The 24,423-nt window shown below is 46.9% G+C and overlaps 1 protein-coding gene across 3 annotated transcripts in view; it reads right to left on the reverse strand.

Moving 5' to 3' along the window:
• Positions 1–24,423, reverse strand: part of ZNF423 (zinc finger protein 423) — a 287,251-nt gene that overhangs the window by 255,429 nt on the left and 7,399 nt on the right. The window contains exon 1 of one of the 3 annotated variants that reach the window (XM_088471878.1): positions 10,768–12,207. The exons of 1 other annotated variant lie outside the window; for it this stretch is intronic. In XM_088471878.1, the coding sequence (XP_088328004.1) occupies positions 10,768–10,807 (40 nt within the window). In that variant the 5' untranslated portion in view covers positions 10,808–12,207. Of the gene's footprint in view, positions 1–10,185; positions 10,205–10,767; positions 12,208–24,423 lie in introns of those variants that run through there. One more of the 3 variants, XM_088471881.1, reaches the window with a different exon arrangement.

The following is a 24,423-nucleotide window of genomic DNA, read 5'->3' on the forward strand; positions in this document are numbered from 1 at the left end:
TATGGGGCATAATTATAATTGTGGTAGGAGAGGGGCCGTTCTGGGACCTAATTAAAGTTGTAGGAGAGGGCAGTTATGGGACATAATTGTGTGAGGAGGAGACAGAGTCTAAATACCGCAGTACAGTTTAGTGGCCCCCGGGCTTCGTTGAATTTTTTAATGTGGCCCACATGGTCTTAAAGGTTGAAGACCCCTGGCATAAGTGAAGCTGATGGTTGAATCAAGGATGACACAAAGGCATCAGGCTTGTAAAATGGGAGTGTGTGTGTCACCAGGGAGACTAGGACAGAGGGGGATTATCTTCATTTTGAGAATGCTGACCTTAGGTAGCACCGGGACATCGGAATTGACATGGCAAACAGGCAGTTGGGGTAACAGAAGATAGGAGAGGTAGATTTAAATGTATTAATGATCGGCATCAACAGTATTTACAATTTTCTAAATTTTTTTAGGCCAAGGTACACTTTAAATCTATGTTCTAAAATAGGGAAATATTGAATATAGGAATTTATTTTACATAGTGAAGAGCTTCATACCCCAGTGTTGCCACTTTAGATTTGTGTATATTACACACATATACATAGCCCTATATCACATTAAGTACAGCATTAGGACCTGTGTCTCAGCACATCTAAATATAATCCTAGAGAAAAACAACTCAGAGTAATGGAGCGTACACACGGTCAGATTTGTCAGACTTGTCAGATTTGTCAGATGAACGACTGAACGATTAAACGATTTGGACGATTTGGACGATTTGGCCAAAGTTTTGAACGATTTGAACGATTTGAACGATTGAACGATTTTTAACTGCATTAAAATGAATGGAATCGTCCAAGTCTGACTGCAAACCCATCAGATGTCAGATATCGTTATCTGACAAACGGGAACGCGCATCGTTGATCGTCCATCGTTCAGGCATGTCAGATATGAACGATTTTTCATCAGATATGAACGACTGAACGATTTTTAAATCGTTATCGTCCATATCTGAAGAAAAAATCTGATCGTGTGTATGCACCTTAAAGCATCACTGTCATGTTTACATTTCTTTACAATTATATGTAAACACTATCAGCAAAATCACTAAAACCTTACACAAATTATATTTTGTGACAATAGGCCATTTTAAAGAGATCTGACGTTCTGGAGATAGGATAAAGTTTTGCATTTCTACTCACCATATTGTATTAGTAAATTAGAACTATTTGTAGAATCTACAGCCTATGAATACGGCTGGGATAAAGATGATGGAAAATTCATTTTGCTCAATAGTTTGGATAAGACTGGGAACACTGAAGGCCAAATTCCATCAGTGAAACGTGCAGAGTTATGCAGCGAAACGTTACATTACTGATTATTCTATGGAATAGTTTGAAAATGTTGCTTATTGCTGGCGTACACCATATCTGTCGTTAACAGGGCAAAATATGTCCAACATTAATCATTTAAAAGGTCAGCCGTAGCTCGCTATTGCACAAATGACTTACACACCAAACGCAAAGCTGCATGAAGGAAATAGAAAAATAGCAATAAATGGGAAAGAATATTCAGTTTACTGAAGGCACAAAAAAAAAAAAAAAAACCTGCAAGTAGAGAAGACGGATGAAAGCAGGTTCTCATAGAGAGGGGGGGGGCACAAATTTACCAAGCATGGCTGGCTCTTTAAAATGCAAAATTCCATCAATTAACTTCAGGCAATAAAGACTTAAAAAAATACACATTCGGAGATGAAAACAAACACTCCAATTAGCTCATGCTGCCTTCCTCAGCTTTTTACAAGTAATGTGCCTTTGTGGAGTAAAATGATTCCTCTCATCTTCCAATGGTGTAAGTGGTACATCTAATCTTCCGCTCTCCCTTCCTAGCTCAACATATGTCTGTTTAGGAAACCCCAGTTTTAACACCAGGTTTCCCTTTCATTGTAGCGCTACAAACACTACTGATATATCCGGCCAGAGGTTAGCTTGGCCATTTTGTTCCAATAACATTTCATCACCGCTGGTCATTAAAAACTTACAAATGTACAGTTATACCCATTAGAGGGCCTTTCTTGTATGCTAAGCGCTTTCATGCAAGTACACAGATATACAGTATTGATTTAAAGGGAAAAAAAAATCAATAACAAATTGCATGCAAGAAAATACAATGCAGCAAAGTAATGATACATGCAGGTAATCATTCATGTAAGGTCACTATTAAGTGTCCATTTCTTATTAAAAAGTATTTGGAAGTTCTCTTCTGTATAAAACAGGGACTGCCCAGCAACCTTCAATAAACTATAGCTGTGGGATGCAATATAGCTATGATTTGCTGCATACTGAAGACATTCTAGAACAGACACAGTATTTTTCCTTACAAGATTTTCCTACATTGGCGTGAATAGTTCAATATCTTAGGACTCAAAATCTCTGTTTTTGCCCATCCTATGCAGCAATTACTAGAGTACCAGAAAAATATATTGTATGTAAGCTTGAGCATCAAATAAATTATGTCATCCTTGGTAATATACAAATTTTGTCAGAAGCTAGGTAGCATTTACAACCTATTACACTTAAAATTACCACCCTATCATTTTTGAACGATTTGTCAGTGACGTCGTTATCGTTAAATCATTAAAAAAAAAAAAATCGTTCAGTTTATGAGTTAGAACGATAATCACAAATGCGCACTCCCGTTTGTAGTTATCGTTCATTTCAGACTGTCCAACGTGACGATTTTCATTAAGGGAAGGAACATTATTCGGTCATCGTTCAAAAAATCGTTCGTTACACTTTAAAAAAGAAAAAAAAAAAAATTAACACGTTCAAGAGAAAATCTGACAGAAAATCGTTGGTTACAAGATCGTTACCTGTGTATGCACTATTAGTCATGCTTTCATGTACAAAATAAACACCACATATGGAGCTAGTCGATTTTATTTTTAAGTTAATTTTTTCGTCTTACATAAATTTAAAAACAATTATAAAAAAAAAATCATTCTATAAGAGTTAGCTCTTCATATCACTTCACCCCAAAAATAAAGATGAAATTCACTTTGACAACGAAAGTTATTACCACCAAAACAGTTGAACCTCATTCAGATATGAAAAAAGAATAAATAAAATGTATCAGCTTGTCGTTTAATGCGAAGGGGGCACACAAGTCACAATTGGTTAAACAACAAAAATGAAGACTTATTTACAAAAAGACATAATAGCCACAGCAGTACAAATATTGCGCTTATCCACGGGGCACCTCAGTTTTGCACAACGGTGTCTGGATTTGCACCAGAGCACATAGGTTTGAGGTGCAAAGGGTCCATGCTGGAGAGGAGGCAGAGGAGTAAAAGGTTCCACGTCCAGGCTTTACCCCCCAAAGGGATTTGAACACAAGATCAGAGTTGGCAGAGAAAAAAGGTCTTATAATATATTTTGAATGAGAAAACATCATATGCTGAGCCCCATAATAAAAAGAAAAAAAAAAAGAAAAAAAAAAACACATTCTGGTTTCCATTACAAAAGGGAGATATTTTAAAAATAAAACACTGAAAACTTTATTCACTTTGTACTAAAGAGGTTGTAGGTTGAGGTAGCGGCAGAACTATGGGAGACAATGACAGCGCCTGCCACCGGGTTCCAGCACTGAAGGGGAACCTCCTCCAGTGCCCAAAATATATTCACCCCATTTAGGGCTGTAACTATGTACCCAGAGTGTACCGTCACAGACGCCCAATATGTGGCACCTCTTCCTGGCACCTGAGAAGCCACTATACACTAGTGGAGAGCTCTATGTCATACCATCAGCTGCCGCCTCCGCCTATCTATAGCCTGTCCCTACTCATTGGTGTCGCTGCTCCACAGCAGCTTCTTATGTCAGTGTGACATGTCCGGCATCACCCTCACCCACCTCTCTCTGTCTTACTGCACCCTGGCGGCAGACCTAGCTTCAGCTCTGACCCATGCAGCAGTCCCAGCACATCCACTCACCAACAACTCTCCGCCCCACTCCTCCCTGGCGACAGCCCTAGCCGTGGACCCGTGCAGCAATCCCGACACCCCCCACACCCACAACTCTCCGTCCCACCCCTCCATGGCAGCAGCAGAGACCTGAGTGGCTGGCCCGAGGAGAAGCGTAGCTGCAGATCTTCTTCCAGGAGCTGGATGTCAACAAGTATGCATTGAACGGAGCTGCAGGTAAGAGGGCATGGGAGGTTGGGGCACAAGCAGCTTCTGCTGATTAAAATGATCTGTGGCATGCCATTATTCTATGTGGCACTGTGGCTGGATCTGCATGCAAAACGTTATGTTACAGTGTCAGCAGCTGTGACGGGGGGGGGGGGGGGACCAAATTATAACTTGCATCTGAGATCACCTTCAGTTAATGGAAAGGAGGAAGGGTTTACAGTGCTTCTTAAGGGACATACCTATTACACGACTTTGAACGATCAGACCAAAACCATTGTTCACAAAAGTCGAGTAATGGATAGCCGGCAAGGACCAACAATGCGCGTGCACACTGTGTCCTTGCCGACCTCGACTATCTGATCGAACATGCTGGTCAACCTGACGACGCTTGTCAGATTCCACATGTTAGCAGATAGGGAGGTCGGTCTCCTGCACTGAATGACGTTCAGTGAACGCCGTTCAGTGCGGGCACGGCGCACCCGGCGACTTGAAGGACTGAACGCTAGACTTCAGTTTTACAGGTCGCGTAATGGATAGGCCCCTTTAGAGGAGTACATCCAAATAAGAGATGTCTGTTTCCCCCTAACCCTAAGGAACTACCACTCCTCTCCCCCGACTCCCCCACATAACCCCTCACCCCATCACAAAATCCATCAGCTATTTTATCATTTACATCCAGAGCTACATGGTCACTGAACTACTATTCTGTATTGCTGTATGACAGTCACCCTAGGTCAGCCTTTAAAGGCTGTTCTAGTTCCATCGTCGTAATCACATAGGTTTATTCTATGTATGACCTTCAGTACTGACCCTTTTTTTCTTAACATTTCTATATAGATCTGTTTGACCTGTATTGTTTTTCTGCTGATACAAAAAAAATTATTTTTTTTTAATATTACAGTTGTGATTACATGATAAAACAATAAAAATAAAATAAGGATTCCATCATAAAACTACTACTAATACATGCACCAGCTACTGTTAAATAAGGATAAGAGAAGTTGGTTTTGCACTTGGCCTCCAGCCTTGTGCTTTTATAGGATAACAAGACCTTCTTAGTGACTAACATGCTTTTTTGCCGCGTTAATTAATGGCGTCTGATTGGGTTGCCCATTAATTATCTCGCTCATCACAGCTAAACCTGCCTAAAGTCCTGCTTAGGGCGTCCAAATCGCCGTTTGTGCTCCCAAACCACCTCAAGAGGCTGCGAACAGAAATGTGTGCGCTCGCTGCATTTGCGCCCGAACAAAGCAACAAATGAATTGCTCTGGAGGGTGTCCACTAGCACAAGCCATCAGGGAAAACAACTGAACCACCCCCTTAGATTTAACAGTAGGAAGTACATTATCCCATGTATAATAGTAACATCGGTCCCATACCATTTTATACCAAATATTGTTTTTTATTTTATTGATCAACATTTTTAGAAAGTTTTTGTCCCCAAAAACTTCCCTTTAGTGACTAGTGAAAGTGACAGGGGGAAAAAAATAGGTATATCAGAGGATGGGGTGCTACACTGGTACAAGTTAATGGGAGGATACCCATACTACTACATAAGGGGGGACTGTATACAAATGAGTTACTATTAGTACCATGACCAAGCAAAACAGATCCAGCAACCGCCACTGAAGGGGTTAAGGCACTATGTATATAACTTTAAAGCCAGTGTTGATCTGGTACAATGAATTGCTAAAATAAAGTGTTAACACGAATCACAGAAGCTGTGTTTTCCTGTAATGCCTTTTCTGTTTGTTGTATAAAAGCTGGAGTGCAGTCTTCAGGCCCAAACCTTAACGGTCTCCACGGAAACTGGAGACAATATCAGCATGACAAAATATCGCATGTAATTGCAGCCTCTGAAATATCATAAAAAATAGTCTGCAATAAACTTATAAGAACTGCATTGTCTTGCTTCTCCTCGACTGCCGGAACCATCGTTTACTCAAAAAAAAAAAAAATCTGAGAAAAGTTGAATGCAGTCAATCATCCATCCCACATGCTTACTTACCAACAAATAAAAGCTTACAAAACATGTTGCAGCATACACTTCTACAAGGGCTTATTCACATATGTGCACTGGGAGGAGCTATACAAGCCTTGAGGTTTGACTAATGCTGGCTAGATACTGGGATGATTCTGTTACAATTTGGCCAAATTGTAACGACATATCACTCATATAATGCAGTCTGTATGCATGATATGCGCACTACTGCGGTCGCAAGCAACTTAGTCAGGTATGATGTGCAGCACATCAAACCTGACGATGTTGCATGTGGCCCCATTAATGTTAATGAGGGACGGAACGAGTGATCGTTTAGTCGTTCATTACATCGTTCTGATGTGTACCCGCGGTAAGATACATGGACCAGACGGGCTGACGTATTGTCCTTGTACATATTGTCCAGTGTGTACCCACCTTAAGCTGTCTGAATGAACAGCGCACTGAAAGTTACATAGGCATTGGTTTTATTCATTCCGTTACCCATGTGCCTTCCCTATTTACACACTGACGTGATACAGTCCACTGTAGAATACAGTCTGTACTTCTCATAAAAGGGATTTATAAAGCAGTGAAGAGCCTATTTCATGGTGAAATGGGCGTAAAAAGGCTCCTTTACCATTTTGTTCAATTTATCAAAGGGCTAAATCAAAATATGCTGACCTAACCTATTTACAGTTGCTTATTGCTGTCCCCATACACTTCTCTAGGGATGGCGAAATCAAGCAATTTTATAAAGCAGCAAAAGACGCTGACATTTCTTTAGCGGTACCTGGCAATGGGTACCAGCGAAGCCAGAGTAAGAAGTCACACAAGTGTGTCATGTAAACCTTTCATTAGCAGTGCCATGCACACGGCAAGCAATAGGACTTCCGCAAAACACTGCAGATCCCAATGATAATAACCGTACAGGAGAGAAATCATAAATACCAGCGGTACCTGAAAACATATTGCTGGGAGTAACAGTGATACCAGATTAAAAGTACCGTCAGAAAGTGAACTACATTGATAAATACAGCCCTGAAGGATCACTTTATCAAGCCCAAATCATGATTAAAGGTGCCTTTTTTTTTCTAAGTGTCAGGGCCATTAACTATAGGCTGAACGCAAAAGATTTTAGTGTATTCAGCGAACAACGCCCATTTTTCTCAGTGTGGACAGAGACAATTTACCAGAAACGCTGTGCTGACGATGGAGTTACCCTGTCTGAATGGCAAAGATCTACAGTACCTCCATAGCAGTCTCCACGCTCCTCCCCTTCCTTGTATCACAATTTTTTCTGTATATGCTCAAACTTAGTGCCAGGCAGTAAAGTAGTAGCGACCACTCACTTACTGCAGACTCTTCACCATAGCAGGCGGTAATTGTAGCCCCTGTCCCATAGGGAGCTTTTTCACAAATTGCTTTGGAAAATCATTCATGCATAAAATAAAAAAAAATAGAGGTGCCAAAAAAAGTGCAACCATATGCTGCTCACTGATGTACTAGTCACCAACTGGTAGAAAACCACCTTACATTAATCCTGCATCAAGCGAAGAGCGGTAAGGAAAAAAAAAAAAAAAAAGGTAATGTTGTGCCCAAATAGACTGGGTTTAGAGTCCTGGTTAGCACACCCAAACAGCAGTTTGGGCGCTCAAAACGAGGACTTCTCACACATTTACGCTTGCCACCTTAGGTATGTGTGAGCAGAAATGTGTCCGCCCACCAGTGACATGCAGTGAGGTAAATGGATGGGATGGTTCTGGCTAGTATCAGAGCCAGATTTACAGATACATATGTGAACCCAAGGGTTGCTGTGGGCATTATATAAAAGGGGCAGCCTTGTAGTGCTGGAAATTTGGTGAGTTTTGATCAGGGATGTGTGGAAAAGGTAGACAGGGGAGGCAGTGCCTCACCTGCCATACACTTTTTACTCGTTTTGACTATAAACATGATTAAAATAATAAAAAGATTTATAATATTTACATTTTTTTCTTCTAATTTTTATAGTAAAAACTGTGGAGTATACACAAGTATGACAGGAAAAGCTCTGCCTCACCTGCCCGCACTTCACTGCCGCTCACGGCATTCGCGCGCGAATGGAGCAACAATAGAATTGCTTCATTGGGCTCCCATTAGTCACAGCCACGGGTGAAAACAATTAAATCGCCCCCATTGTATCATCTCTGTGCTATTTGCCAGTTCAGGAAAGCCATTATTCTGAAAAGTAGTTTTAAAATTAAACAGCAGCTCTCTGGGAGGAAATTCAAACGGAGGTGCTGCTGGGCAAAGCTGCTGCGCACATATCAACCAGCTACGGTAGTGCCGACATTGCTAGTTCTTCCTCTCACCTCTATGGGGTGCGAGAGAAGACTTGTGATGCCGGTGGGTGTGATGTGCCATTTTCCATACAGTTCCCTTCCTACTGCACCCCTTTTATACCACATACAAGTTCCTCAGCCTGTTCCAGAAAGCAGGCCTGGGCTCTACTCCCATTTCTGAGAACACCTGCCACACAGGCTCCCAATGTCCCATTAACAAGCCATACTGGTGTTTTAACCATCACAAGGAAAGGTAGTGATATAAGCAGCCCTGAGGCCATGCAACATATACTAACAGATTTGGGACCCCAGGACTGGAAGGCTCGGTAGTATTTTCTTCAGCTACTGCTAAATCAGAATCTCTGACCTGCCGCAGCCTTGGGAGCTTTTCTAACACACAGACCTGCGTATGCAATCGCAGTGGCTAATTTATGCGCGCCCATAAAACATCGTTCAAACTGGCACACAAGTCTGGGTGTGGTGACAGGGGGGGGGGGGGAATGAAAAACGCAAACGCCCACGACCTGTCACTCACTCTGCGATGGATTCCTCTGTGCATCCATAGTCGCAATGAGATTGCTGCACACGCGCAGTGGCAAACAATCGCTCGATCTGCATGCGAAATCGCCTTTGCGTCCAGCTCTGCATCAGGCCCATTGAGCGCTATGGACATATGTCAGAGTACCATATGAAATATTTTATACCAATGTATACCAATTTTTGTTCCTGCACAAAATTATTACAGGTACTAAAATAAAAGGCTAATATAGAATAATGATGTTGACATAACAGTGCATCATTTCTTGCACTGAAATCTGACAGGTTTTTTTTTTTTTTTTAGAATACCATCAAGTAGTAGGTAACAATGCCAATTTCACCCACAAGACTGACGCTACCAGACTCTAGACTGAACACAGTTGCTGTCACTATGATGTCTGATATCAAAATGGCGGTCTGCCATACTTACATAGGAATGGTAGCTTTCTGTAATGTAAATTATAAACACAGATATAGAAGCCTATGTATCAAAGCTTGATGAGAGAAAAAGTATTAACCAATCAGCTCCTAACTGTCATTTTTCAAACACAGCCTATAAAATGTAAATTAGAATCGAATTGTGAGATCTAAATCGCCAATTTTCTCTCTCAACAAGCTTTGATACATAGGCCCCAGTGTTTGCAAGCAGTAGAGAGAATAAAATTTAAAAAAAAAAAATATGAGCAAGCCACATTTATAGAACAGAAAAATACAGCTGGTATTTTTCCCCACTGTACTACAGCACCTCCAGCAAAGAAAATGACCAGCACCTGGTCTGAAGCACCAGTTTGTTGCAACCGATAACTTTCACAAATCCTGTATATTTATTTAAAAACAAAAAACTAAATTTAGCAATTAAATTTCAGCAACAATATTTTACAAATCATCAGGAAATGTATGAGGAATCAAACCAGAAGAGAATAAACAAATAAAAATGACAAACTCCTCTGTCCTGAACATAGAGACTCCTGGTCACTGCATTTTATAGTCAGCCAAAATTAATCCAAAGCCTAAAGAATTGGTTTCCTTTAAGAAACCATAAAAAGATCACCCACAAATATCACACTTCAGAGATGTAACAGGTTTTTGTTTAGCTCTCAGCATCATCATCAACAGTGACCCATTATGTAATCAATTTCAAATCACATTAAAACATGGGTACCAAGATAATCTTGTGACATACAAGTGACTGTGGCCACTTCTCTTCCCAAAAACAGCAGAAAACTTTCTAGCAAAGTGGTGACTGCTTTACACCAACTCTAAAGGGGGCTGAGCCATCTTATGAAGGGAGGAACTGTTTATTGTGCACTGAATGGGATGCAGACTGTCTCCAACCCACGTGTCTGCATGGAGCCGCAGCGCCCAACTCAATGCGCCTTACAGAGACCAGGGCCACGGTTCGAGCTCCCGCGACATGCTTCCTCAGGACAATAAAAAAACAAAAACGGAAAAGGCAGATTATTGGACCCTGTATAAACTCCCATTTACCCTTATCAGATGGTACTTGCATAGGAGCAATTGAAAAGCAGCTTGTGAATAAATGCCCATGTACTCATGGATAGTGCATGCAAACTGGGACCACTCTGTAAATAAGACACCTGGCCTTGTGTTACAGATGCATGTTGAATAAACTCAGCATTACAAATAGAATACAGCGTTAGTAGTAGTGCATTGCACGCCAAAGGTCTATGGTTGCAAGTAACGTCTGCAATGAACACTAACATCACAATCACAGCTGGGCAGGCAGTGAATGAATGACCCTTACCTTTCACCGAGCGTGGCTTGGCCTGTTTTCTCCTGGACATTTCCACGGCTCCTGAAAAACTCTAACTTATAAAGTCCTAAATGTAAGCAGCCAGCAGTTACTCCGGGCTCCGTCCTGCTGTCTCCCTGCTACCGGATCCCTGTTGCAAACTCTCCCCCCTTTGCTCTTTCACTTATTGTGTTAAAGTTCCTATTGTGTGTGTGGGATTCTGACTCCCTTGGGTGCAGTGGGGGGTTGGAGGAGGGAGGAGCACTAAATGCCCCCCCAAGCCCTAGGGGTAGTCACACACCAGTGCTGCAGGAAAATTAGGATAAATTCTACAGCCTGGGGGTGGTGTGGGTGCTAATTAAATTAGACTGTTTACCAGATAGTGGCTGTGTTTTGTCTGGACCCTGGCACAAAAATAATGCCCCTGGCACCTCTCTGCACCACTCTTAGCTGGCACCGGTGGTGTAGAGCAGGCAGCAGCTGGGGGTAGATAATGATTTGCCCACCTCTACAGCCTGCGACCCGGGTATTGTGTGGCACAAAGGACACTATTCTGCGGCTGCAGTTAATGCTGTGATCTCCCCTATACCCCCATGTAATACTTCTGCTAATACTGTATAGCCCCCCCACCTATGTCCGTTACTCCTGCGTTACTATGTAGCAATCTGCCCTTTATCCCAGCCTGACCATGGGGATGTATCTGGTGCTGGGTAATAACAAGGCTGCTGCTCTATATCCGGACCGGGAGAGCTGGTGGAATAATGCTCTGTATAATTATATATACTGATAGTATTACCGTCCTGCCTGCCCCTTGCCTGGTACACCACTTACTTGCCCCCTCTGTACTGCCCTAGGCAGCATATGCCCCCTCTCCTTCCTGATGCCAGCACAGGGATGATACCCCCTCTGGCTGGGAGTAAAGGTGCACACACCCTGTGTCCCAGGGTAACACACTTCCGGCTGGATCAGTGCCCCTGCCCCGGGGCTAATACTAGCACCCCCTTATCTCGCTCTGAGGGTATCTCGCCCTCCTAGTCTGTGGCTAGGGGTAGTTCCTCTCTCTGCTTGGGGCAGTAGTGTCCCCTGCCCCCGGCTGGGTGCTGCTCAGTGTCCCTCCGGTTGGCGGTGTAGCCGGTATGTCCCGTGCTCCGGCGCCGCTAGCTGCCCCCATGCGCCGCGGTAAATCCGCCGCTGCCGCCCCGGTTCCCTATCTCATTCCGCCCGGCCGGCTGGCTGCTCTGTGTCCCGGCTGTCTCCCCTCCTGCTCTCGCTGCTGCTGCTGGGGCTGCACTGCAGACACACATAATAAAGCCAGGCTGGGCTGGGGATGGAGCGGAGTCCCAGCAGGGGGATGTGAGGAGTGGAGTCCCGGCGGGGGAGCGCTCTGATCCCGCAGGGAGCCCCCGCACAGCCTGGGCTCAATCAGACAGTGAGAGAGACAACAGCACCGAGCCCTGGACAGCGCTGGAAATACAGGCAGAGGGGGGAGCGGGGAGGCGGAGTCCGGGGGAAGGGGGAGAGGAGGGGGGGACCAGGGAGGAGAGAGAGGGCAGAGGAACGGAGGGAGCGATGGGAACCTGGCTGCTGGGCAATGATGAGAGGGAACGAAGAGGTTAAAGCGACGGGGGACAACGGGGATCTGCCTGGGGTGAGGGGGGTGGATAGGGATGAGTCTGTGAGGAGTGGTGGGGTAGTAGGGATGTGCCTGAGTAAGGGGGTGCTTACTGGGGATTTGCCTGGGAAGTAGAGGTTGGGAGGGTAGTGGGGATATGCCTGAGAGGGGGGAGGAGGTAATAGGGATTTGCCCTGGAGAAGGAGGGTGGGGGGCTGATATTAGGATGTTACGGAGGACGACTCTGGAAGGGAACTTGGAGGAAGAAGACAAGTAGGAAGCATATAGGACTGGCAGTCTGAGCTGGGGCAGGGGGAGATGGGTTACATAGATGTGCAGCACGGAAGGGAAGCTGGTTCTGTTCAGCATTGAAGGGGGACATTGTACAATGGGTAATGGCTGCAGTCGTGAGCGGCAGAAAATGACAGCTGGGTGAGGAGGAGGGGGGGCACATTATACAATTGGCATGTACAAATGACACAAGCTAAAGTAATGCAGACATGGAGGTGGATGATAGACCAATAGGAAAACATTGTAGTTTTATAAAAAAAAGTAACCATTTAATTCACAGGATAAATAGCAAGAGCCATGAAGGAAATAAAGTATAGCTGCTCATGCACCCAGTAATCTGGCTGATAGCTGTATTATTAGCACTAACAGGGTCACTCACACAGGATCTGCTCTTTTTAGCCCAACTACTGAATGACTTACGAAGCAGCGAGTTTTGTAAACCACAGCTTTTCGGCGGGTTGGAGATTAAAATTTAAAGCAGCACCAACATTCTGCGTAAAGCACGCCAGGCTTTACAATGAATGTTAGCGCCCCTTTAAATTTGTAGCTCCAACCCGCCGAGAAGCAGCAGTTTTAAAAAAGTTGCCACTTAGTAAATATAGCCCCGAATCTTACCAAATTGGCCGAATTTGACACAGATCCAGTCATTCTCAGCATGAGTAACTGGCTCCATTTGTTTTTGGGACACTTAAGTCTTTCATCACTTGGAGTTTATGCCAAGATTGCACCTGAAGCAAGTACCACATTTGTTTTTTAAGTACATCCAGAAATAGACTCACTATTTTATTATGGGGCTCTAATATTTACAGAGATAGAAAAAAAAATCATGCCCATATAAATAGAATTAAACGGCACTCACAGGAGGACTTCCACAAGAACGAATGGCTTAAAATAAAAAAAACTATATTACATCAAGGTTTCCCCTCTATTCAGACCTTTCTCAAGACAGCTGAACAACGTACAAAGTGCTCTTATATAGCCGAGAGCAGTGTTTCCCAACCCAATTCCTCAGGTATGCCTGCATGTTTTCCAGATCTCCTAGTTGGTGCACAGGTGCAGTCATTACTTGCTGGAACATTTTAAAAGATCTATGGGTGGTGCTAATTATTTCCCTCGTGTTACTGAGGATATCTGCAAAACATGCACTGTTAGGGGTCCCTGAGGTTAGGGAACACTGGCCTAGAGTAATGCTGAGCACACACTATACAATTATCAGTCAAATCTGACTGGTTGGAATGAAAACCTGGTAATGTATGGGAGCAAATGACAGTTAATCATGGTTTTAAACACTGGAAAACGGACAAAAAATTAATTGTTCAAATTGGTTAATTTTGTGTGTTTTAACCAATTTGTCTGAATTACCATTTTTGTCTGTTTTCCAGTGATTGTGAGCAAATGGCCGATTGTCATTTTGCTCCCATACATTACCAGGTTTTCATTTCAACCAGCCAGATTGGACAGATAATTGTATAGTGTATGCCCAGCAATAGCGATACCATTATATTGCTATGCTGCACATAAAACTCACAAGATGCAACATTTGATGGCAATGGATCGCATGACCGACAATCAACCTTTTGGATCCTTTGTAAACAACGAAAAGCTTATGCATTGCTGCGGTAACAAAAAAAGGGTGTATAGGGGAAGTCATATTATAAACACAACACGTATAACAATGTAATGCCACTTAAAGTAAAAAATCTTCACAAAATGAGTAATAATATTTATTTCAAATATTGAGGCTGCAAATATTTCTAATAAATTGATTATGGGAACAATAATATATATACAAAATACTTGTGGTGGCAAGAGTAGTTCATTTTTTTAGGATTGGAGCAACACTTGTAGTACTACAATTATGCACATGTTGATTCGGGATGTAGTTACTGTGCCTACAGCCGGGGTGCCGACTCTCAAAATCCCGGCACTGGAATCCCCACTGCTGGCATCCCGATGGTAAGCATAGCAGGGCCGGTTATGTCTTATGGTGCATACACACGGTCAGATTTTTCTTCAGATCTGAACGATAACGATTTTAAAAATCGTTCATATCTGAAGGAAAATCTGACATGTGAGCCATGAACGATGCGCATTCCCGATGGTCAGATAACGATATCTGACATCTGATGTGTTTGTAGTCAGTTTTGGACGATTTCAGTCATTTTAATGCAGTCAAAAATCGTTCAAATCGTTGGTAAAATCGTTCATCTGTGAATTCTGACCGTGTGTATGCACAATTAGTCTTGGGGGAGGGGGGAGGGTTAGGTTTAGGCATCACAGGCGGGCGGGGGGTTATGGTTAGCTTGCAGGTGGGAGGTTTGGGTTAGGCCCCACTGGGGGGGAGATTAGGTTTAGGCACTAACGGGGGAGGGTCAGGATGGGGGTGGGGGGGTAGGTTAGAATCAGGGCCGTAACTCGGGTAGTGCGACCAGTGCCATGGCGCATGTCAGGGGGCGCTGTTTAGGCCTGTAACTTTTCCTGTTTATTATCATACTCACTTGTAACTTCCTCTTCTTTTATAAGATATTACACATCTGCTTTTACCATGCAATATGACTTGCATGCGGTTTAGGGTTTTGCAAACTGCAGTACATCTGCTGTGGTTTTAGTTTTCTGCCTCCAAACTGCAGGTTAATAACTCCTGCAAATTGCATCTGGAAACTACATTGAACATGTGTTGGTTTGCAAAGTGCATACAAAACCACCCCTAAATTTCACCTTGGAGTCCAACCCTAAAATATTGCTCAGTTTAACCTTCATTATAGCTATTTTAGGGCTCTGTTCAGCAATAGTGCTGATATTGTCCAGAATATTTTCGACACATTCTTTTTCTCACTGCTTTTCCCTGCTATTCAGGAACAACCTTCTCAGAAACAGTGGTTGTATTAACCACTGTCCATGCAAAGTTCCATGCAGGGGATTTAGTTAAATGGCGGGCGGACGTGATGCCGGCCGCCAAAATACCGACGCCAGCATCCCGCTGCCGGCAAAAATGCTGACGCCAATATCCCGAAGGACATCAGGATACTGGCTTCAGCTTACCAAACGTCGGAATGCCGAACATCCGGACACCGGTGAGTACAGCACTTTCCCAGAGGATGGGGGGGGGGGGGGTTAGGTTTAGGCACCCCCAGTGGGAGATTAGGGTTAGGCACCCCCCCAGGGAGGGTTAGGCTACTGGGGGGGGTGAGGGCCAGGCCCCCCCCCAGGAGGGTTAGGCTTAGGGTGCGGTAAAGGGTTAGAGTTAGGCACCAACGGGGAGGAGGTTAGGGTTAGTCACCAAACATGGAGGGTTGGGGGAGAGGTGTAGGAATAGCCTAACCCTAACCACCCCCTTCCCCGCTGCCTAAACCTAAGTCCCCTGGGGGGGTGCCTAACCCTAAGTCCCCCCCGGGGGTGCCTAACCTCCCTCCCCCTAACCTAACCCTCCCGGGGGGGTGCCTAACCCTAAGTCCCCCCCGGGAGCCCTAAACCTAACCCTCCCCCCCCCCCCGCGGCGTCGGGGAAATGCGGGCGTCTACATCTAGACGCCCGGCATTTCACCCTTGCCGGGATAAGACAGTCGGGAAGCCGGCTGCCGGTATTTAGGCAGTCGGCTTCCCGATTGCCTCCCCCCCTGTTGGGATCTTCGGGCTTCCAGCGTCTGGATTAGAACCGACCACCGGTATATCATATCTATTCTACATGCAGGCAGTCATTTCGGTCGTCCGAAAAGACTGCCTGCTGAGCGCATGCCCAATCCCTGCACAGCATATATGTATATTTCTACTTCAGGGTCCATAGGGGTCCACAGGGTGACCTTGGGGTATAGCTGGATCCTGGATCCTCGGGCACCACGGAGTTAAAGCTTTTAGCTGCTCCCAGGATGCACTTGGGTCCAACCTCCCCTATACCCCGCCCCCGAACCACAGGCACCTCAGTTTAAGATGGTGCCCGGCCGGAGTCGGGTCACCCTGCGGGGGGAGCTGCAGGAGCAGCCCCCTAAAGCTTTTTTTTAACTTAGTTAAATTTATTTATTTTTTTGACTAGAGTTTTTTTCTCCAGAGCGGCAGCGATGGGCTGTCTGTACAGACGCCCGCGCTGCCGCTCCTTCTCCCTGCTGGCGCCGCGACGCCAGCACTGAACTGGGGATCGCGGCGGGGGAAGCCAGAGTCTGTACTAGCCGGACTCTGGCTTCCCCCGGGACTGCTGCCGGAAGACGCCGGGGAGCTTAAGGTAAGCCGCGCACCGCTGATTAGCGGCGGTGCGCGGGTAATGCCTTTTATATGCAGTCCCATGCCCCCGGTCTAGGGGACAGACCGGGGGTGCTAGCGGTGGCGGCGGGCCCCCCCTCTATTGGAGGAATACCCCGTCAGACCACTAGACCACCAGGGTAAATTAAGCGGCAAGCGGGATGCCGCAACCTTGGGGGTTAAATATGCTAGCCAGGGGAGGAAGCCTTCCCTGTCAGCGGCTCCTCCCCTCAGCTCAGCGCGCCTTTCAGCTCGGAGTCTGGCGTCGCTGAGCTGCAGATACTCGGCCACTCCTCCTCTGAGGTCTCCAGCGGCCATTTTCTTACTGGCAGTGCAGATACTCTCAGGGAGCACGCGGACCGGTCCCCCTGTGTACCTCTCCCCTGCAAAAGAACAGTGTACACAGCACTATAGCCCTCCCAGACACTGAATCTGGGAGGTTGATTGTAGTGGAAAGGTGCAGTGAGTATATCTTCCTGCATGGTATGTGACTTTTGCTAGTGCTGCCTGTCTGTGTCTTTTTTCTACTTACTGTCAGCCTGTACCTATCCCTTTCCTTCTCCTACAAGCCCTACAGGTGTGCGGGGGAATGGTGTTTCTACTGACCTCACCTATATAGATCACGTATTTGTGAGGTCCGTCACATACAGTTGTGTGCTACACGGTGCCATATTGTGGGCTGTTGTTCAGCACACTGGTGAGTGCGCACGTTTTCTTCCTAAGTCATGTCTGAGGAGGAGATTGAGCACTCCGGGGCTCCGGCATTGTTCTCCTGCAGGCACTGTTCTGCAGGAGTGGATAGGGAGGATTTGTCACAGGACGGCCTGTGCGGACGGTGCCAGGCGGTCCCTGGTACGTCTAAACCTCCCATGTCGCAGGAGCCACCATGGGCGATGTTTTCCCAGGTGCTGGTGTCCATCGCGGACCGTCTGTCGGTCCCGACTGCTGCCTCTGCTAGGGCGTTGCCCCAGCCTGCCATCCCCCATTCCCCGGGTGTCCCACAATTATTGCAGACTCCCCCGGGGTCTCAGCCTGTTGGTCCCTATGCGGGGTTGCCAATGTATATTCAGTCCACCCCTGTGGCACAGCCGGCTGTGGTGCCGTTTCAGGCTCCTGTGACAGCTCCTCCACCCTGGGTGGATGCGCTTTCCCACACTGTCCAAGATTTGGCGGCAGCATCTTCGGCTTTTCAGTCGATGTTGCGTAGTGACGTGCCCTCCAGGGCGTCTAAACGCTCAGTCATGGCACAGGCTGCGCATCTTTCGGATTCTGAGGGGTCCTCGGATGATGGTGAGGTGCAGGATGACTCAGCCTCAGATGCCTCAGTCCAGGAGGTAGACACTAAGTCTTCCATCAATGTGCGGGCTCTGGTTAAGGCGGTGCGGGCCATTCTTCTGATTGAGGATGAGGCACCCGCTCCCAAGTCAAGGTATCCTAGTTTTAAAAAAGCTAAGGTTACTTCTACAGCGTTCCCCTTGTCTGATCAGTTGACTGATCACATGGCGGTGGCCTGGCAGACGCCCAGTAAGCGTTTCCTGCCACAGAAACGCTTGGCGTCCAATTATCCATTCCCGGAAGCGCATTGTAAGAAATGGGAAACTCCGCCTGCAGTCGATTCCCATGTAACACGCCTCATCAGGAGTGCTACTTTGCCATTGCCGTCTATATCCTCGCTGAAGGATCCTACGGACAGGAAGGTGGAGACTTGTCTAAAGTCTATTTATTCTCTCTCAGGGGCTGTAGCCCGGCCGTCCATGGCCATCTCCTGGGTGGCCAAGGCCATTGAGGGGTGGGCCAACGCCTTGGAGGACACGTTTACGGATGAATCTCCGGACGTCCAGAGGGCGTTGTTAGGACAGATGAGAGATGCCGCCTCCTACATTGGAGAAGCATCTTTGGATGCTAGCCTGTTGACCTCTAGGGTTTCGGCGGCAGCAGTGTCTGCTCTAGATCCTTGTGGTTGCGGTCTTGGAGAGCAGACGCGGATTCAAAGAAAGGCTTGGAGGCCTTTTAATGGGGAATTACTATTTGGTCCGGACCTGGACAAAATAGTAGATACCCTGGCAAAATCCAAGTCAGCCTTCCTCCCTTCAGCTACTACACCTGCTAAGGTCCGGAGCTTGGCGTTGTTTTCCTTTCGGGTTCAGGGCAAGGCAAAGGGTCAGTCCTTCCCGAGGCAGTCCGCACCCAAGACCGCCTCAAAGCCAAAGAAGCAAGCCTGGAGTGCTAGGCGCCCTTCTTCCAAGCCAGAAGATAAGCCTTCTGCGTGATGGGATGGGCCTCCCTCTGGGGGACCCCAGAGTGGGAGGCCGACTTCTTCAATTCGCCCAGTGCTGGCACAATACCACCACGGATGCCTGGGTGCGAGAAGTGGTCTCCCAGGGGTACGCCCTGTCTTTTCGGCACAGGCCGCCTTGCCAGTTTTTTTGCACAAGTCCTTCTCAGGACAAAACCAAGGCCTTGCAGGTTCAGGAAGCCATAGAGGCCTTGCTGACGGCGGGGGTCATTATACCCGTACCACAGTCTCAACGTGGGATGGGGTATTACTCTACGCTGTTTCTGGTGCAGAAACCCAATGGCTCTCATCGCCCCATCCTCAATTTGAAGTCCCTGAACAGGTTTCTCAGGGTTCCCAAATTCAGGATGGAAACTTTGCGTTCCATCATACTGGCGATGGAACCGGGGGATTATATGGTCTCCCTGGATATCCAGGACGCCTACCTCCATGTGCCTATAGCAACATCGCACCAACGGTTTCTGCGGTTTGCTATTCTCCACAACCACTACAGGGCTCTACCCTTTGGTCTCTCCACGGCACCAAGGGTATTTACCAAGGTGATGGCGGTCATGGCGGCTCACCTTCGGAGCCAGGGAATACGGTTGCTACCGTATCTAGACGACCTCCTCTTGCTGGCAAGCTCCCCGGAGGTACTGATCCAGCATCTCCACCTGACGGTCGCTTGTCTACAGGCGCACGGCTGGTTGATCAACTGGAAGAAATCCTCCCTCATCCCATCACAACGGATGGTTCATTTGGGGGCCCTGCTGGACTCTCGTCAGCAACGGATTTTTCTGACTCCAGAGAAGGTCTCCTCCTTACAGCTGCGGATTCACAGTTGTCTGAGCAGTGGCAGAGTGTCGGTGCACTCAGCGATGAGAGTTTTGGGGTCCATGGTGTCGGCATTCGACATGGTGGAGTTTGCCCAGTTCCATTCCAGGCCCCTGCAGGGGCTGATTCTTTCGGAATGGAACGGATTGCCACACAGGATCCACTCTCAGATGCTGGTGTTGTCCTCGGAGGTGCGTCTGTCCCTAGCCTGGTGGCTGCAGACAGCTCATCTCCTGGAGGGGCGCCCCTTTTGGATCCCGGAATGGGTTCTGCTCACGACAGATGCCAGTCTCCGGGGTTGGGGGGCAGTGACAGGCTCCTTGTCACTTCAGGGTCGTTGGTCGGCGGAGGAAGCGATTCTTCCCATCAACATCCTGGAACTGCGGGCAGTATACAGAGCCCTGCAGTCGTCCGGCACCGCTCTTCACGGAAGGGCCGTTCAGGTGCAGTCGGACAACGCCACCACGGTGGCGTACATCAATCACCAGGGAGGGACTCGCAGTCGAGCTGCGATGTCGGAGGTGTCCCGCGTCCTGGCTTGGGCGGAGCACTATCTTCCAGCTCTCTCGGCAGTTTTCATCCCAGGAGTCCTCAATTGGGAGGCAGACTTCCTCAGCCGTTACGATGTGCATCCCGGGGAATGGTCGCTTCATCCAGAGGTATTCCAACTACTCGTGGACAAGTGGGGGCTGCCAGAGCTGGACCTGATGGCGTCCCGTCACAATCACAAGCTGCCTGTGTACGGGTCAAGGACAAGGGACGCAGGCGCAAGTCTGATAGACGCGCTGTCGGTGAAATGGCTGTTTCAACTGGCTTACTTGTTCCCTCCGATATCTCTGCTGCCTCGGGTCCTGCGCAAGTTCAAACAGGACGGAGGCACACTGATCCTGGTGGCCCCAGCGTGGCCCAGAAGGCCGTGGTACTCCGATCTGCGGAGTCTGTCCATCGACGCTCCGTACCTCCTACCTCAACGGCGGGACCTGTTGTCTCAGGGGCCCTGTCTTCACCCGGATCTGGGTCGACTATCTTTGACGGCGTGGCTCTTGAGACAGCCGTCCTGAGGTCTCGGGGCTTTTCTAGCTCCGTTATTACTACCATGCTGAGGGCACGCAAGCCTGCTTCCGCGAGGATCTATCACAGAGTGTGGCACACTTACTTTCAGTGGTGCGAGGCCAGAAACTATGATCCCCAGGTGTTCCGGGTTTCGCGTATTCTGGCTTTCCTTCAGTCGGGTTTGGATTTAGGATTACGTCTTTCTTCACTGAAGGTACACGTGTCTGCTCTGTCGGTGTGGTTCCAGCGCAGGATCGCTGCTATGCCGGACGTACACACCTTTTTCCAGGGTGTTTTGAGAATCCAGCCTCCCTTTGTGCCACCTGTGGCCCCGTGGGATTTGGCGGTGGTTCTTCGGGCCTTACAGGGTCCTCCTTTTGAGCCCTTGGAGTCAGTGGAGCTCAAGTGGCTAACTTTTAAAACTGTTTTCCTCTTGGCAATTGCTTCTGCCAGGAGGGTTTCAGATTTGGGGGCGCTTTCTTGTCGTCCCCCTTTTCTGATTTTTCATCAGGACAGAGCGGTGCTTCGCACTCGTCCTGATTTCCTGCCTAAGGTGGTTTCCAGGTTCCACATTAATCAGGAAATTGTTGTACCAGCCTTTCAGTCACCTGATCTTTCGGCTGGGGAGACTTCCTTAGACGTTGTCCGGGCACTCCAGGTTTATGTGGAACGGACTAGTTCTGCGAGGAAGTCGGATTCTTTGTTTATCCTCTTTGGTTTTCACAAGAGGGGTTGGCCTGCCAACAAACAGACTCTAGCCCGTTGGCTTCGTTCTGTTATTATTGAGGCTTATATGCAGGAGGGTTTACCTGTTCCAGCCTGTTAAGGCTCATTCCACTCGGTCCGTGGGCCCTTCTTGGGCTGCTAGCCGTGGCGCCTCTGCTGTTCAGCTCTGTAAGGCGGCCACCTGGTCTTCCATTCAGACCTTTTTGAGGTTCTATGCGTTTGACACCTTTGCCTCTCAGGATGCATCCTTTGGGCGCCAGGTTCTCCTATCAGCACAGGAGTGTCCCCGCCCTTAGTTGGACTGCTTTGGGACATCCCCAAGGTCACCCTGTGGACCCCTATGGACCCTGAAGTAGAAAACAAGAGATATGGTAAGAACTTACCTTTGTTATCTCTGTTTCTATGAAGTCCATAGGGTCCACAGGGCACCCGCCCTGACGCACCTGGCTTCATATGGGCTCTGTGACTGGTCACCGGTTTTCCGTCTCCCATTTCTGTGAGTATGGTTCTTGTGTGTTCCAGTCTTCCTTCTCTCTGTTTCGTCTCCTCCTCCGGCCTGGGCTGCTTACCAACTGAGGTGCCTGTGGCTCGGGGGCGGGGTATAGGGGAGGTTGGACCCAAGTGCATCCTGGGAGCAGCTAAAAGCTTTAACTCCGTGGTGCCCGAGGATCCAGGATCCAGCTATACCCCAAGGTCACCCTGTGGACCCTATGGACTTCGTAGAAACAGAGATAACAAAGGTAAGTTCTTACCATATCTCTTGTTATTTGTATGTACACTATATAAATTATATAGCCCTTCTGGGTGCTTCTCTGACTTCAATACATACTGCTTCCTACCCCACATGCTCCGCTGGGGTCTATTTTAGAAAATGGAAGGAACTCATGTAAAGTCTCACTTTGTAGCAGGTTTTGACCCGTGGCAGTTTGCTTTTAGGGTGAATCATTCAACGGAGGATGCTATCCTAACTGTTCTGCACCAGGTGCAGTCTCACCTAGAAACTAGGGATACCTATGCAAGGATTTTATTTGTAGATTTTTAGCTCAGCACTATTGTACCTAGTGCTTTGATTACAAAGTTGTTTGGCTCAGGTTTAAATGGTTTTACTTGTAGATGGTTGCTAAGCTTTTTGTCTGATAGACCCCAGGTGGTCAAGTTGGGGAAAACCAGTTCCAAGGAGTTGGTGCTGAATGTTGGTGTCCCACAGGGGTGTGTTTTGAGCGCAGCTCTGTATTCATTGTTCACCCATGATTGTGTGTCCCAGTCTTGGTCTGTTAAGATCGTTAAACTTGCAGACAATATCACTATCGTTGGCTTAATAAACAAAGGGGATGAACTTGCCTATAGAGCTGAGGTGGCTAGAATGTTTGAGTGGAGCAGTGGTAACTGTCTCCTCCTAAACACGATGAAAACAAAGGAAATGATTATTGACTTTAGGAAATGTGGTACTCCTACAAAGGCCCCGATGTGCCTAGGTGGTTTGACCATTGAGGTAGTGCCCTCCTTTAAGTTGCTGGGGTTCTATATCTCGAATAATTTGTCATGGTCCTTAAATTCAGCCTTCTTGGTTAAGAAGGTACATCAACATTTGTTCTTCCTGCGTCGTTTGAGATCTGTGTGTGTGAGTAGTAAATTTTTATCGTAGCATTGTGGATAGTGTTCTGACCTATGGTATTGTTGCTTGGTATGGGAACTGTACTGTGGCTGAACAGAGGGTGTTGAATAGGGCTACCGTGCGCACAGGAGATATATGAAAAAAGGCTCAGAAAGAAAAGTAGATCTATTTTAGCAGATTCCAGCCATCCTAATCATGCTCTTTTTGAGAAATTGCCATCAAATAGGCGTTTTAGAGCTGTGCGCACTCGCACAAAGCGTTTGTCTCCCAAGTGGAGTTTCCATGGAGGAGTGTGGAGAAAGGGGAGCAGTATGAACAAGGGCTGTATAGGTGCATATTCAATTAGACGCAAAAAGTCGGAAAGGTTCCCTTGCCATACTTTTCGCCGACTTCGCGTGTTTTGGAGGTGAAAACTTTTAGCCCTGCTATTCGCCCTATTGAATTCCAAAGGACACGAAAACGGAACCCGGCGAAAATCAAACAGGCGAAAAGTGCTGTCAGATTTGGGGAAATCAGCCTGACACCCCCAATAGATGCACTAACATTGGGGATCATTGTAGATGCCCCCGAATAGCCTACTGAAGCTATTTTGGGTACTTAAATGCTCTGATTAGCTGCTAATTTGCGTATTTGCAAAAGTGGTGAAGAATAGCATTTAGCAGGGGTTTTTTTAGAAAATAACTAGTCCCAGCAAATTTGGGATACACGAAAATGGATGCAAGCATGGTTAAAATTCGCAAAAGTGAAGTTGTAAAAAACGCACCAACAGCAAGCACCTGCAATCAAAAAAACACCACCCCCATACTTGCAGACCCCCCCAAAAGTCTTATTTTGCTACTTGTTCAGTTTGTACCCCAAATTTGTACTTTTTCACCCCCTTTTTCAAAGTGATTTTTTTAGATGTTCTTCAATTTTTTTTAGGATTTTTTTGACGCAGTTAACCTCTGGGGGCCTGTCCCAAGGGTGCAGGGTGGTTTCCCCAACCACAATTCTGCACTTTTTCGCCTATTCCAATGCATTGACTTTCCGC

The sequence above is a fragment of the Taudactylus pleione genome, unplaced genomic scaffold, assembly GCF_031769625.1.
Source record: "Taudactylus pleione unplaced genomic scaffold, aTauple2 ptg000117l, whole genome shotgun sequence".
Lineage (NCBI taxonomy): Eukaryota > Metazoa > Chordata > Amphibia > Anura > Myobatrachidae > Taudactylus > Taudactylus pleione.